The sequence below is a fragment of the Podarcis raffonei genome, chromosome 2 (assembly GCF_027172205.1).
Source record: "Podarcis raffonei isolate rPodRaf1 chromosome 2, rPodRaf1.pri, whole genome shotgun sequence".
Taxonomy (NCBI): Eukaryota; Metazoa; Chordata; class Lepidosauria; order Squamata; family Lacertidae; genus Podarcis; species Podarcis raffonei.
The window spans coordinates 27,676,494-27,691,410 of record NC_070603.1 but is presented as its reverse complement, the minus strand read 5'-3'; the positions used below and the strand labels follow the sequence as shown (position 1 = coordinate 27,691,410).

Here is a 14,917-nt window from a genome sequence, read left to right as displayed (position 1 = left end):
GTTATCTAATGGATTTTTGAATTTTGAATTTTATTGTTATTCATGTATTTTATGCTGCTTTTATAATTAAGTGTTTTAAAGTGTGTTAAATTTGTTGTTAGCTGCCCTGAGCCTGGTTTTTGAACCGGGAAGGGCGGGGTATAAATAAACTTCTTCTTCTTCTTCTTCTTATTATTATTATTATTATTATTATTATTATTATTATTCTCGCTGACATCCGGTTCTGCTCTCTTCAGTCCCTGCAGCTGCACCACAGAATGTGGCCATCCAAAGTGCCACGGCCACCCAGCTCGACATCACATGGGAGCCACCACCCCCCGAGGCACAGAATGGAGACATCCAAGGCTACAAGGTACCAGGCCATAGGAGGGAGGGATCTGGGCTACAGGTGAAGAAGGCTGGTGCACTTGTCACCCTGGGGGACGTTTGTGGATAGGAGGCGAAACCTTTTGCACTGCAGAGTTTGTAAAGGGAGTTGCCGTTGTTGCTGCTGCTGCTGCCACATAAACATATCGCGGCGTCTTCTTGCATATTCCTCTACAGCCTAATATGTTAGAAACTCTTGCAGTAATGGGGAATGGTGTTCCAGTGCATGATGTCAGGCTAGATTGGGGTAGCCCATGTGATTCCCTTCTGATGTTGTAAGCCTCCCACTCATATCAGCCCCAGCCAGCATGAGTAGTAGTCAGGCATTGTGGGAGTTGTAGTCCATATCATCAGGAGGGTACCACGTTGGCCTACGAGTGCCTTGCAGCAGTTCGGAATCTACTTTAAAGCCAGCAGATATTCTGGCTGGATCCATTCATAGGGTGGGACTGTGACTGCAGCAGCCCTATATCTGTTGGAAAATGGAAATGAAACAAGGAAGAATTTTTCTTGGGAGGGGGGATGTGTTTCTACATTTCCCCTGCAAGTGATGCTGTTGAGCTTCAAATAAAACACTGGAGTTTCACATGCTGTGCCTTCTCAGGATTGCTTTTGTCCCTAGGGAACTAAGGGCTGCTCTGCGCCTTATGTTTTTTATGGGTGCGTTCAAAATGCACAAGCGCGGCACCTTTTAAAACTGTAAAGTGTGCCTGTGTCAGGTGCAAATTTACAACAGATGCATTCCTCCAGGAGACTGAGACTGGCCATTACAATATATGCTTGAGATAATAATAATAATAAATTTTATTTATACCCCACCCTCCCCAGCCAAGACTGGGCTCAGGGCGGCTAACACCAAATATAAAAAACAATTGATCGAAATACAGCTTAAAAAACAAGATTAAAATACAACATAAAACATTAAATGTAGCCTCATTTCATTGGAAACTCAAATCAAAAACTTTTTGGGGGATGAAAATGTCAAGTCTTCACCAAGCCTAACTATCCAGATGGCAAATGTTTGTGGCATGTGAAATGACCTTAGTTCTGGGCTGTTCATGTGATTTGTTCAAGCCTAGCATAGACTCTCTTTTTTTGCAAAGTGCTTAGAAGCCTGTCCCCTGGGTTGTGGCAGATGACAGAGCATCCAGCCACCATATTGTGGAACTGGAACTAGTCTCTTGCCAATCCCTGCGCAGCCATTCTTCATCCTGTCTTCAAGCATCCCATCCGTGATCTAGCGGGGCATTTTACAAGCCAGTAGAACTGCGGTTTTGGAAAGTTGCTTGCTTGTTTCCTAAGAAACCTCCATGGGTGCCGGGAAGTGTTGCCATGGAGCCTGCTTGCTGCCGTCTCTCCGGCGCCTTGACTTCATGGCTTGGTGGGATGGTCCGGCTTCTCTGTGGAAGTCTGGATATCACCCAAGAGTGACTTCAGAGGTGCACTGTTAACTACTCCATTCTTAGTCCATCCCCATGAGCCAAGGCTGAAAAATGGATTGCCTGTGCTGTCTTGCCTAGTTCAGGGGCCAGCATGTCCTAATTGTTATGTGCCCATTTAACAGAAGAAGCTCACCTTCCCCATTGAGAAGCCTCAGGGGAAAATCTTTTGAGGTGCTTAATTCATTTCATAGCCTTTGGAAACGTGTTTTCACAGGCCAGCTTAAAAGTTTCTGGAACATAGTGGCATGAGCTAGGTATAAGAAAATTTCTCTCTGTGTGTAACAAGGAGATTTATGTCCTGTGCACACACATTTATTGGGCATTAGGACTTGTATCCTGAAATTTTTTATTTATGTATGCCATTACGGTGGCCCGTGTTTTGTTAGTCCCAAAATGGAAAACAAACAAGGTCCCAACTAAAGAAGAATGGCAACTTAAACTGATGGAGTATGCGCAGCTTGCGGATCTAACTTACAGAATAAGAGAACAAGAAGAACATTTGTTTAAAGAAGACTGGGAAATGTTTATTGAATATATGGGGAGGGAATTGTATACACTTGAAAATGTCGGCAGCATTAGGAAAAATTCAACAGTGTAAATAAGTTTTGATGAAAGTAGTAATGAAATGCTGAATGGTGTAGTTTGTATCAAATATGCAGGGATTTATGTTATGCAAAATGAACCATGGAAAGAGCAGAAGGGAAGTCATTGATATTTTAAGGTTGTTTAAATGAATATTCTAAATTGGAAAACAGATAATTTAATTTTATATATATAAAAGGACTTGTATCCAACTAACTGAATCTCAAAGGAGTTCCATTGGGATTAATTTAAGTTAGCCGAGCATATTGATTTCATTGGGCCTCTTCTAAATTTGAGTTATTTGAGTAAATTTGAGTTTATGCACACTTACCTTTTTTTCCTTCTCTTTCCAGGCAGAGCTCTACACTTTAATGCCTAATAATAATAATAATAATAATAATAATAATAATAATAATAAATTGCCCCCAAGCTTTCCCTTCTGAAAAGCCACTCTTTAAAGCTGAACTGGAGCAAACATCAATACGAGGTTTCCCACGGATTGACGTTTGCTCCAATTGAGCTGTAAAGAGCAGGTTTTCACTGGGAAAGATCCGGAGCCCAAAAAGGGCTTTTGGGCATGGAACTTTAAATTGTGGACCCTGCCTGGAAAGAGAGGAGAAAAGGTAAAGTGTGGATAAGCCCTGAGTTGGAAAGAACACAGTGCTTTTTGCTTTAGCTGCATCTGAACTTACGGCAAAGGACTGGGGTAGCAGAGAGCAACAAAGGACAGAGAGATGTTTAAATAATGGACGGTGGCCAGAGAGCCAAGAGTAAAATCTATTTTAGCATTGTACCTGGGCATCTGCTGTTACCCAGGATAATAAGGCACAGTCATAGTTATGCCATCATGCCAATGGACTCCCTCTCTCCACCTGTCCCTCCCTCCATCTCTGGATTTCCTCTTTAAATCTCCCTCCCTCTGCAGCCCTACTCGCTGTGGCAAACTTGCTATATGCCTCCATCATCTGGTTCTCACCAGGTGACCATCCCTTATCCACGCCAGCTGGGGCTGATGGCAGCTGGAATGCAGCCACACCTGCAAGGCCACAAGTTCCCTTTCCTCTGTTCTAGATGGTTGAGCTACTGCCTGACTTGTATGACTTGAGGAAATTATTATGCTGATAAAGGCGGTAGCGATTCCAAGGAACGAACAATATTAATTAACTATATACATATATATGACACTCTACATTTCGGAGTGGAAGAGCAGCATTGTTGGAAACGCATTGTTGACCACAAAGAGAAAAATGGGTGCTACTCCTCCCCTCCCCCACAATTTTCCTCACTACGCCCCACTTCCTTCTTCCCTACAGATCTATTTCTGGGAGGCCCAGCGGCAGAACGAAACTGAACGGGTGAAAACGCTCTTCCTGCCAGAGAATGGCGTCAAACTCAAGAATCTGACCGGCTACACCGCCTACCTTGTCACCATCCTGGCCTTCAATGCTGCAGGCGATGGGCCCCGCAGCGCCCCTATCAAGGGCAGGACGCAGCAAGCAGGTGGGATAGGAGGGAGGAGAGGCAGCAGTGACTTGGCTGTGAATAGCAGTTTGCAGGTCCTGTGCTGATGTGCTGAGTTGAGCCGGGGATGGGAAGGCATGAGGACGACCACGATGGGAAGTGTTCGTTCTCATTCAGTCTCACAGATGAGGTTGTTTTTTTAACGTGTGTGGCCAAAAGACTTCTCTCTGTATAAGCAGCAAATCTTTTTTGGTCCAACTACAGTGGAACCTTGGTTTAAGAACAGCCTAGTTTATGAACAACTTGCTGCAAACCCGGAAGTAGGTGTTTTGGTTTGTGAACTTTGCCTAGGAATAAGAACATGTTTCTCTTCCTATTGAGTGTGTTCCGTTTGTAAATTGAGTCCCCCACTGCTATGGGAAAGCACGCTTTGGTTTAAGAACGCTTTGGTTTAAGAACGGACTTCCGGAACGGCTTAAGTTCGTAAACCAAGGTACCACTGTATACTGATAGGTCATCACCTCCCTTTTGCATCCTCTTAACTGCAGTCTTAAGCTCCCATCCACATTCTCCTTTTCCTCTTATTTTTTAAAAATATTTTTTATTAAAGTTTATAGAGAAAAATGCAATGCTCAATACCTTTCCCCCACCCTCCTTCCTCTTAACCAAACCAAGACTTTTATTTTGATACAATAAAAACACAAAAGGGGGGGGGGATAATAGAAAAAGAAAGAAAGAAAGTAGAACAGAAAAGAAGTTAAAAGAGATAGCTAGAAAAATAAGATTCAGAAAGTGAAGAACTTCCAATTCTTCATCTGTCCACTATATAAAACATTCACATCGTCCAGTCCTCTTAATTTTGCATGAGCATCCCACATCATCCCAGCATGTCTCTGCCTCCACCAGCTGAATCATTGGCTTGCAGGTCCTGAGCCCCCACCTCCCCTGTGCTTCAACCCCAAATTCCTGCTTCTCCCGAATATTCAAGCCCCTCTCTGACTAGGAGCTTGACTCTTGAGCTGGGACGTTGCTGCTCTGTGTGCACTGCTGTGCACCAGGCTGAGATTCAGCAGAACCATTGAACTGTTGACCTTGGGCTGCATTTGATGCCCATCAAAAGACACATGCGCCTCTGTAGCCTGAACCCTTGTGCTCCATCCTCAACAGGCACCTGCTTTGTTCCTTTGCGTCACCTGCTCCCCTCCTCTTCCTTCCAGCTATGAGCTTCAAAACATCCTCAGGTTACAAGTTTGGAGATCAAAGCCAACAAGAAAGGAAAAAAGGAGAGGCTTATGGGCCATATCCACCGCCAGCAGCTTTGGCTGGTGAAACCTTCTTTAAGCCAAGGGCACTGCTGAGTGAGGATCTGGGCTTGTATCTGTATTTCCCGCTATGCAGAGAGGAAGTTGGGGCTGTCTCGGACTGCGCTTCGCTGGCTTCCCAGTCCTTGGATCTTCGGGGTTGTTGTTGGCAGAGCATAAAGGAGCTTGAAAAGAATTGCAGCGATGACTTTGGCCAGAGCAGTTTAGGACAGCTTCTCCCGTTTCCCCTCTTTGCAGGCCCCCTGCTCGGTTCTAAAAATGACTGCGCCAAAGGTTCAAGTCGCTGACTTTGAATGGACTCGGCTAAAATACAAAACAAAACAAAACAAAAAAACTGCATTCTGCCTAATGCCCTGAGACAATGGTCTCTCTGTTAGAAGTTCCCAGTGCCTTGGTGAGAAAAGAGGTTTGAGATACTGTGCATCTGCAAACAGTTTTTATTCCAGGAGATGCTACTTTAGGAGTTTCTGGTTTTAGGAATCCTAATCTGTCGCCAGTGCTTTGCAGAGTATGAGAAATAGCAAGTAAATAAAGCTAGATTTAGCTTTTCATTAAAGGCGGGGGGAGGGGTCTTCATTTTGAGAACGTTTTTGGGCTGGATGTTTGTGGTTTATTTTTATTAGCTTTTAATCATTTAATTGCTATAAGTTTATTCTACCTGTCCATCTCCTTGGAGCCCCCTCTCCCTAAAAGGCAGTATAAACACATTTAAAATGAATAAAAATAAGTGCCTAACTAGATGAGCTGCTATTTACTCCAGGAAAGGAAATATACAAATATCTTAGAGTAGTCTTCCCCAACCTGGGGCCCTCCAGGGCTTGATCTAGACACATCAAAGAAGCGTTTCAGTTGTAAACTTTGGATGAGAAATCAGGTTGGCAAAAACCGAACTCCACAGTGCCATCTGGTGTCACAGTGTTGTAATGCATATAAAAAGGTAAAGGGACCCCTGACCATTAGGTCCAGTCGTGACCGACTCTGGGGTTGCGGCGCTCATCTCACTTTATTGGCCAAGGGAGCCAGCGTACAGCTTCCGGGTCATGTGGCCAGCATGACTAAGCTGCTTCTGGCAAACCAGAGCAGCGCACGGAAATGCCGTTTACCTTCCCACCGGTGCTTTTGAACTGCTAGGTTGGCAGGAGCAGGGACAGAGTAACGGAAGCTCACCCCATCGCGGGGATTCGAACCTCCGACCTTCTGATCAGCAAGTCCTAGGCTCTGTGGTTAACCCACAGCGCTACCCGCGTCCCGATTGTAATGCATATACAATGTATCTAAAGTGCTTTTTCTTTGCCAATGTAGCTGAGTCCCAGAAGTTGTGGGATTACAACTCCCCTTTTCCCAGACCATTGACTATGCTACCTGGGGCTGATGTGAATTAAAGTCTAAAACTTCTGCTGAGGAAAAGGTTGAGGAAGACTGCTTTACAAGTCTAGGTAGATTTCCCTCCCTTGGGGTGTGTGATCTTAAGAAAAGGAAGAAGTTAGAATATACGGTTGGGAATCATTTTGTTTAGGTCTAATAATATGTTTGAGAAGATATGGAGGATACAGACCAGGATGTCTGTTTTGCTAGAAGACCTAGTTGGCCCCAGTAACAATGGGATGCTGGACAAGAAGATTCCTTTACCATCCCTAGGTCCAGTCACGCTTCCAGTGAAAACCGTGGCTTGGCTTACTTGCTTAAGCCACCTGGATCATTTAACCCAGCTTTATTTTTTTCACGGTTTTTATAAAACTCCTCCTTCTTCTTCTTGACAAGGTTGTTGTCAGTTCCAGCTAAGATACAGAAAACTGAAAATGAAGAGCAGTTGCTTGTTCAGTACAAAGGAGTGAACTGCTGTTAAGCAGTCTAGGGAATCCCATAAGCATAATAATAGCATTAACTATATATATATTAAACCCTTTTAAAAAATAATTTGATTTTCTGAGGATCTGGCTCATGAGCTGCTCTCTAAACTAGCATTATGAGATGTTTTCTTATTTATTTCATTCATGCTTTGACACTAGTGCCACAGTGTTACTGCCAAAGAGGTAACCATTTCCCAAAATAATCCAGACATGTGAAATGCCTTGGTTGTCAAGGAAACAAGCAGCAGAGCATGGGGTCGGGAAACAATAGCCCTAGCCCAATTCCACCTGCATAGATTTGTTATCTTTATTTCTTTCTACAAACCTTTATTAGATATAGACCATCTTAAAACATCCATATTCCACTCCCCCAAAAAATCAAAATATATACAAAGAATCAGCCATCTAAGATGTATAGCAACATAAATTTTAATTGGGAGTGTCTTCCCGCAATATTATGTGATGTTGTGGAAGAAGCTTTATTATCAAACAATTTAGACGTGCTATAGAGCCCTGTCCCTACTACATTTTCAGAGTCAGCTGGTGGGAATTGTTCGGCCCCGGACAGATTAAAACCGTGAGCACAGTTTCAAAAGTAGTTAACAACTTCCTAGAAAATTAGAAATGTGAGGAGATCAGCTTCCTTCCTGGGATTTCTTGGTTTTCTGCCTGCTTGCTTCCTTCTGTGACTTACGGCTATGGAAAACTCGATTATGTTTAATAGGCTTGCTGGGGGAGTTTTGTGGAGTCTCACTGCTGCTAGAGCTGGCCTTGAAGGCAGCCCCTTGCTGGTTTGTAAGGCAATGCACATGCAATTTCTACACATGTAGGCTTCCCCTTCTCATATGTTCCCAACCTGTGGTGGTGAGGTGAACGCTGTGATTTCAGGAGTGGGTCCAGCAAGGTGGCGCCACGATCCCTTTAGTTTTTTGAAACTTTGGCCTAGTTAAACATTATTTCAGCCTTCTTCACTTTCCTTTGCCCACCTTTGGTTTCCCAATCCACAGTCTCCTCCGTTTTCAGTCTGCCTCAGGCTCCACTTTTCCCTTTTTTGGCCTTCACAGCTCCCTTAATCACATCGTCCATTTCCCCCTCTTACATTCCATACTTTGCCACCTCAAACCTAAATCTTAACCATTCTATGGGGTGGCCTGTCCGTAGGTTGCATTCTCATCACCACCATGAACCTGAAAGAGAGATTCTGCCCTGATGGAGTTGCCTTTTAAAACTATGAGATATCCAGTGGTTGAACTGCTTTTCCTCCCTAGGATTCACAAAGGGGAGACAGCATTTGGCTGGGAGTCTCCTGATTGGCCATTGTGATGGCAGGATACTGCACTATAGATGGGCCTTTGGTCTGAGCCATCAAGATTCTTCTTGTGTTCTTGAGGGATAGTTGGTTATACACTCCTTTTTAATCTGTTCTATAAACAGTGGGTGTGCAAAGTGTTTTGCAATCATTGGCATCATTGCTAAATTCTAGTGTGCAAAGTTCTTCCCAGTCCTTCCTGCAACCGTTTTCACAATAGTTACACACACGATTCTAACTTCTGCTATTGAAGCCCGGCTGGAAGAAGTTAAAATCAGCTAGTGGATAGTATTTGTAAGGGACAATCTATGGGTAAAGGTAAAGGTAAAGGTACCCCTGCCCGTATGGGCCAGTCTTGACAGACTCTAGGGTTGTGCGCCCATCTCACTCAAGAGGCTGGGGGCCAGCGCTGTCCAGAGACACTTCCGGGTCACGTGGCCAGCGTGACATCGCTGCTCTGGCGAGCCAGAGCAGCACACGGAAACGCCGTTTACCTTCCCGCTAGTAAGCGGTCCCTATTTATCTACTTGCACCCGGGAGTGCTTTCGAACTGCTAGGTTGGCAGGCGCTGGGACCGAACAACGGGAGCGCACCCCGCCACGGGGATTCGAACCACCGACCTTTCGATCGGCAAGCCCTAGGCGCTGAGGCTTTTACCCACAGCGCCACCCGCATCCCAGAGAAATCTATGGGTAGGAAAGGCTTAAGCACCCGAGACCTGAGAGTATAGGGTGGTATACAATTTTAATTATTATTATTATTATTATTATTATTATTATTATTATTATTATTATTATTGGTTCTCCCTAGTAAATGTCCCATCCCCGGCCCATGTATTGCCATTGTGAGGGAAACACAATGTTGGGCTCTCCGTGTTTCCCTTTCAACATCTGTTTTGGCCCTGGTATATTCCCATTTGACAGACGTGATGAAGAGCCACCGTCACTGGCCCATGACCCTCCAGTAAATTCTCGGTTGAGTGGGGGTTATCGTCTCCTCTTCTGGGTTTTTAAGTACTTAACCCATGTTGTCCCCTTCCCCAGCTGCTCTTAGACCAGATATCTCTGCTTCCCATCCTGCCATTGTTCTGTCTTGTTTTCCTTCACTGGCTGTGCAAAAGGTCACCGGTATTCAAGGACTGATAGAATTTCTTTCAATGGATTGTCCTTCCTTCTGGAGATTAGTGGTGGGTAGCTAGACCACCTCCATCCACGAGGCCAAAGGGAAAGCCTAACGTCGCCCATAACTTCTAACTCCTTCCTTTTCTTTCCTCGCAGCCCCCAGCTCACCAGGCTCCATCAAATTTAGTGAGCTCACCACCACCTCCGTGAATGTCTCCTGGGAGCCACCAATTTTCCCTAATGGAATCCTGGAGGGCTACCGACTCATCTATGAACCTTGCATGCCTGTGGATGGTGAGGGGCTTTGAGAACAGTGTGTGTGTGCATGTGAAGGTTTATGAATGTGCATGAATTAGTGAGTCAGTTGTGTGTTTGAAGTAGTGAATCAATTAAAACAAGCAAGACTGATAAAAACAAGTCTGTCTCATGTTTCGAATCATGTGACAGTTTTTATCTGGGAATATGTGAGAAGTCCAGTGTCTCAAGGTATTTGAATTTAATAGCAATCTTCTTGCGAACCCTTTTCCCAATACAATGCAACTCATATGCCATTTATTCTAGGGCTTTTGTTGGCATTGCTTCAAATGGAGCAGGTAGTGGCATGTAGCCATAGAATAAATAAAAAACTGCCATGTTTAGCCTAGACATCTATTCACAGCTCAAGACCATTTTTATTTTTGGGTTGCCACAGCAGTATAGGGGGAAAGTGTTTTTTTTATTTTGTGAACAGACAGTACAACAAATCGTGACCATTAGAACTTAATTTCCAAAAACTAACTGTAACCCCACACCTGTTTTATCTTCAAATTCTGTTTCCTAATCTGAGACGTGCAGGTCAGCTGTGCATACTCAGTAGTAATGGAAAGGCATTCTGCACATGCTCAAATGCCTTTTTTAATTCTTGGATTGCCAGTGCTAAAAAAACGGTTTCTGGAATGTGTGTTTATCAAGCACTGTGTATTCAATATTCCAGTGTGAAATTCAGTGATAATATTCAAGCATATGATCTATTCCCCTCTTGCTTAAAAATGAGCTTTCTGGTATCACCATTTTTCTACTACTTCCCTTTCCTGAAAAAAAAAGCATTATTTAAAATAATAATAATTAGAAAAATAGGTCCCAGGCTCAAATGGCCATACTGTCTTGTACTGCCCCATAAGGTCATATGCCGTTCCATATATATAATTTTCTGATCAACAAAAACAAATGAATAACTAGGCCACAAGTTTTCGCAAAGAATATCCAACTAATATAAAGGAATAGTTGGTTTCACAATCCCACATGCTACTAATGTCAGAACATAATCACAGTTAATGCTGAAACATTATTAACTGACCAAATAAATCCTTCCACATCCATCCATGCATCTGAAGTGCCTCTAACCTAAGGATCTAGCATTAATAAATGCAGTGAAACCATTCCATGGTATTAGGTGCCATTCCTTATCCTGTAAAAACAGCAACATAGACCCATATAAAATACCCAACATATTAAGGTATTTATCTGTGCTGGAAGGAATAAGCAATAATACAAGCTGTAAGAAACTAGGAACTAAGCCTAAGAGAGTTTGGATTTGATAAATTGCAGCAACTTAGCTGCAGGGAAAGTTCTGTGGCTGCAGGTGGCCATTGATGGGGTTGTGTGCCTAATCCCTAAATTCTGCCTCTCTCCCCTGCAGGTGTGAGCAAGATTGTAACAGTGGATGTGAAGGGAAACAGTCCCCTATGGTTGAAAGTAAAAGATCTAGCAGAAGGAGTCACTTACCGGTTCCGAATCCGAGCCAAGACTTTTACCTACGGACCGGAAGTAGAAGCCAACATCACCACTGGGCCAGGAGAAGGTACACTAAGAGCAGGGTGGGGGGGCAGGGAAAACCTTCTTTATCTGCCACTTCATATACTTATATATAGATCTTGCACAGTATTGTGAATTGAACTCTTGAGTTTCTCTAGGGAGCAACTGTCCTGGTTGATTGGTAACGTACTAATGATGTACCCCCAAAAAAGTGATGTACTATTTAAAGCCACATGGAATCAACAAACTGGACCTCTGTTGAAAGCATCTACAAACCCACCCTTTGAGGAATAGACATGGTTAGATGTGATTAGCAGTTTTTCTTGCCTAGGGCTTGTATTTAGCAGGAAAAAAGGAAAGAAATGATTCCTTGGTTACTTGCTCCACAGTCTCGCAGCCCATTTTGTGCACTGAAAATGTCTTTCTTGTTTCCCAGGTGCTCCAGGTCCTCCAGGTGAGCCCTTCATCTCCAGGTACGGCTCGGCTATCACAATCCACTGGTCAAGCGGTGACCCTGGGAAAGGTCCTATCACCAGATACGTGATTGAGGCGCGTCCTTCAGGTACCAGCTCTGCGCTCAGTCCACATCCCCCTTGGCTGACTCAGCCATTAGCAGTCCTAAAGTTGCTTCTGTCCTGTGGGCCTTTTGGGATCATGATCCCAAAAGACGAGGCTTCGTTTCCAAACCAAGATGTGCCCAAAGCATCAGCCTGCCCGAAAGTCAGCGCTTCTGTTATGCAAGTTCTCTCTCCTGGTCCCAGATAACCAAGAGGTTGTGCTTACCCACTGGTAACTGTGCTCTGCAAATGTTCAGAGGCATCAGGTGGTATCCAACTAAGTCTTATTCAGTGCAGACCCATTGAAACTAATGACCATGACTAAGTTAGGTCCATTGATTTCACTGGGTCTTCTCTGAGTAAGCTTTAGTTGAATGCCACCCATTTTCTCTTTATTATTCTGGCATATATTGTAGGCTGATCCCATAGCTGTCAACTTTTCCCTTTTCTTGCAAGGAATCCTATTAGGAATAAGGGAATTTCCCTTTAAAAAAGGGAAACATTGACAGCTATGGCTGATCCAGTTGTAGCTTGGAAAGGGAAGGGAGGTGCCGTGGTGCAGAGGGGAAAGTGTTGCACTGGGGCATTGTGGGAGTAAGAACCGCCTGCCTTCAGAGACCATAACTGGTGTTTCCTGCATGAGTACAGCCAAGAAATGCAGGGCACCTGCCTGCCAGTTGATTTAGCACCCATAAGACATTCACCTGTCCTGGCCGCATCTGATGGTGCCTGGAATGGATGTCACCTAGCAAGGTAGAACTCAAAGAGCACTGCAGGGTAGGAGCACGAGTCTTTCAGCACGAGCCTTCGTGGCAATTAACAGGCCCCGTGCCACGCCATCTGCTCTTCCCTGTCCTCTCTCCCTTTTACTCACAGCAGCCTCATTAAAAAGCAAGCCAGAGTCCATTTCAAAGCACTGGAGTGATTTATCCCCTTGCATCTGCCCTGCTCTTGGGCTGCAGGTCCATCAATCATCCTCTCCATTCCCCAGAGGGAGACGGGAGCAGGCAGAATGTTTCACGAGCCACAAGCTTCCTCTTGGGGATGGAGACTCTCCCCCTTGAGTCAATCCCTAAAGGAGCTTACACGTTAGAAGCAAGCAATCTGCCTGCATTGAGCGAAGCAGGTTGTAATCCGCTCTTGGACAAGCGAGGAAATGGACACATACAGTTGGGAGACCTGACTCACCTGAGGTTTGCACACTGGGATGTGAGAGCTTGGCTATCCAGTCCCTTGTAGCTATTAGGCTACATCCAACGGTGTTAGGACCCAGAGACATCCTAATTAAGTAATTGCCAAACTGCATGCTGAGTACAGTATGCTAATGTGGTACAAAAGAGCTGTTAAATGTGCCATGAGAAATAAATGTTCTGCGAACCCAAAGTACCCACCCACTGAGGAGGCCGTCCATTATCTCTTTGGATGAATTACCAACCTGACCTAGTCTCCTCCAAGTCACCCTCTGCCTTTAGGAAAGACCATTCTGCACCAGCTCTGCAGCGAATGTTAACAGGGTCAATCAAGCTACTCCTGGTTCAGACAGTGCAGGAGCAGAATCTCCTGCCTTGAGGAGGGAGGCAGTGACTCACAATGGCATTTCCGGGGCGAGGATGGTGGGTCAGATTGAGAGTGTCTGTAGTAATTCAGATCAACCCAAGGAGCCCACAGTCGTGTGAAGCAAGTAAGGACATTTTATTTGGCCACAGTGTGCACAGAAAAACCTCATAACCCCTCTGTTAGCCTTCCTGTGGGCTTCTCCCATTGTTCTTCTGAGAGTCATGGGGCATGTAGAGATTGCTCTGTCTTCACCTGTCCTTTGCCAGCTTGGACGCCGGCAATATAGCCTTGGTCTACGTGTGATTTTGATGCTGAGAGGGGGCTGCCTATTTCTGCCAAATTACCATGATGTGCCACAAATGCAAGGTATTTTGTGACACACCCCTAAATTAAAGGTTCCAAAAATATTTTAGCTCATTCAATGATGTTAATGCTACAGTGGTGCCTCGCAAGACGAAATTAATTCGTTCCGCAAGTTTTTTCTTCTTGCGAGTTTTTCATCTTGCGAAGCACGGTTTCCCATAGGAATGCATTGAAAATCAATCAATGCGTTCCTATGGAAACCGCCTTCAGACCAGGTCCGGGGACAGTCTGTCCCCCGACCTCTTCTGAAGGCTGGGGGGGGGACAAGGGCTTTTCTTCCCACTGCCAGCCTTCAGAAGGCTGTTCTGAAGGCTGGCGGTGGGAAGAAAAGCCCTTCTCCCCACCTCCCACCCCGCAAGCTCCGGGGACAGGAGGGCTTTCCTCCCAACTGCCAGCATTTTAAAAGCCCCCAGGACAGCGGAGACTTCTCCGCTGTCCCGGGGGCTTTTAAAATGCTGGCGGGCGGCAGCGAAGCGTTCGCTGCCGCCCGCCAGCATTTTCAGATCGCCCGGGACAGCGGAGAAGTCTCCGCTGTCCCGAGAAGGCAGGCGGGGGGAGCAAAGACTTTTGCCCCCCGCCAGCCTTCAGAAGAGGTCCAGGACCTCTTCTGCGAGGTCGTCTTGCGAGTTTTTCGTTTTGCGAGGCGTTCGTCTTGCGAGGCACCACTGTATTACTGACAAGGCTGGTCTTTCCTTTAGGACTACACGGGCTTCAGGTCTACCCAAGAGTCCTCCACCACTGTGACCTGCTGCTGTCTTGAGCATACTGTTCAGCAATATGTCTTTGCCACTCCTCTCTGAATCAGAGAGCCTTAGGGATTATAATGTCTCAAGAGTCAATTTAGCCCACCTTCTGGGTTGGCTCCATCATCAGATATGTAGAACTAATTAAAGCCGAAGCTTCCTGGACAGTTATGTACCCGGCATACCTTTTAAAGAACAAGGACATTTTCAGAACCCCTTCTTCCGTCAGTCAGTCTCTTCAGAGCTGGAGTTTCTTCTGCGTTACTTAATAACCTTATACATGCAGTCAAATGTCTGCAAATACATTTTGTATGAGCAGCTTGAGCTTCATTTGACCATTCTTTATTCAAACGTATAAAAAATTAAGGATCACTGGCATGTACATCATGCTAACATAGCAAATAATTATGTGAACTTTGCAAATGTCTGGAAATAGGTTGTATCAATTAT

At 44.9% G+C, this 14,917-nt stretch overlaps 1 protein-coding gene across 7 annotated transcripts in view; it reads left to right on the top strand.

Moving 5' to 3' along the window:
- Window positions 1–14,917, top strand: part of SDK2 (sidekick cell adhesion molecule 2) — a 336,114-nt gene that overhangs the window by 309,622 nt on the left and 11,575 nt on the right. For all 7 annotated transcript variants that reach the window (XM_053375445.1, XM_053375441.1, XM_053375444.1 and 4 more), the window contains 5 exons: window positions 237–352; window positions 3,704–3,890; window positions 9,610–9,747; window positions 11,132–11,293; window positions 11,684–11,809. In XM_053375445.1, coding sequence (XP_053231420.1) covers window positions 237–352; window positions 3,704–3,890; window positions 9,610–9,747; window positions 11,132–11,293; window positions 11,684–11,809 — 729 coding nt within the window. The remainder of the gene's footprint in view (window positions 1–236; window positions 353–3,703; window positions 3,891–9,609; window positions 9,748–11,131; window positions 11,294–11,683; window positions 11,810–14,917) is intronic.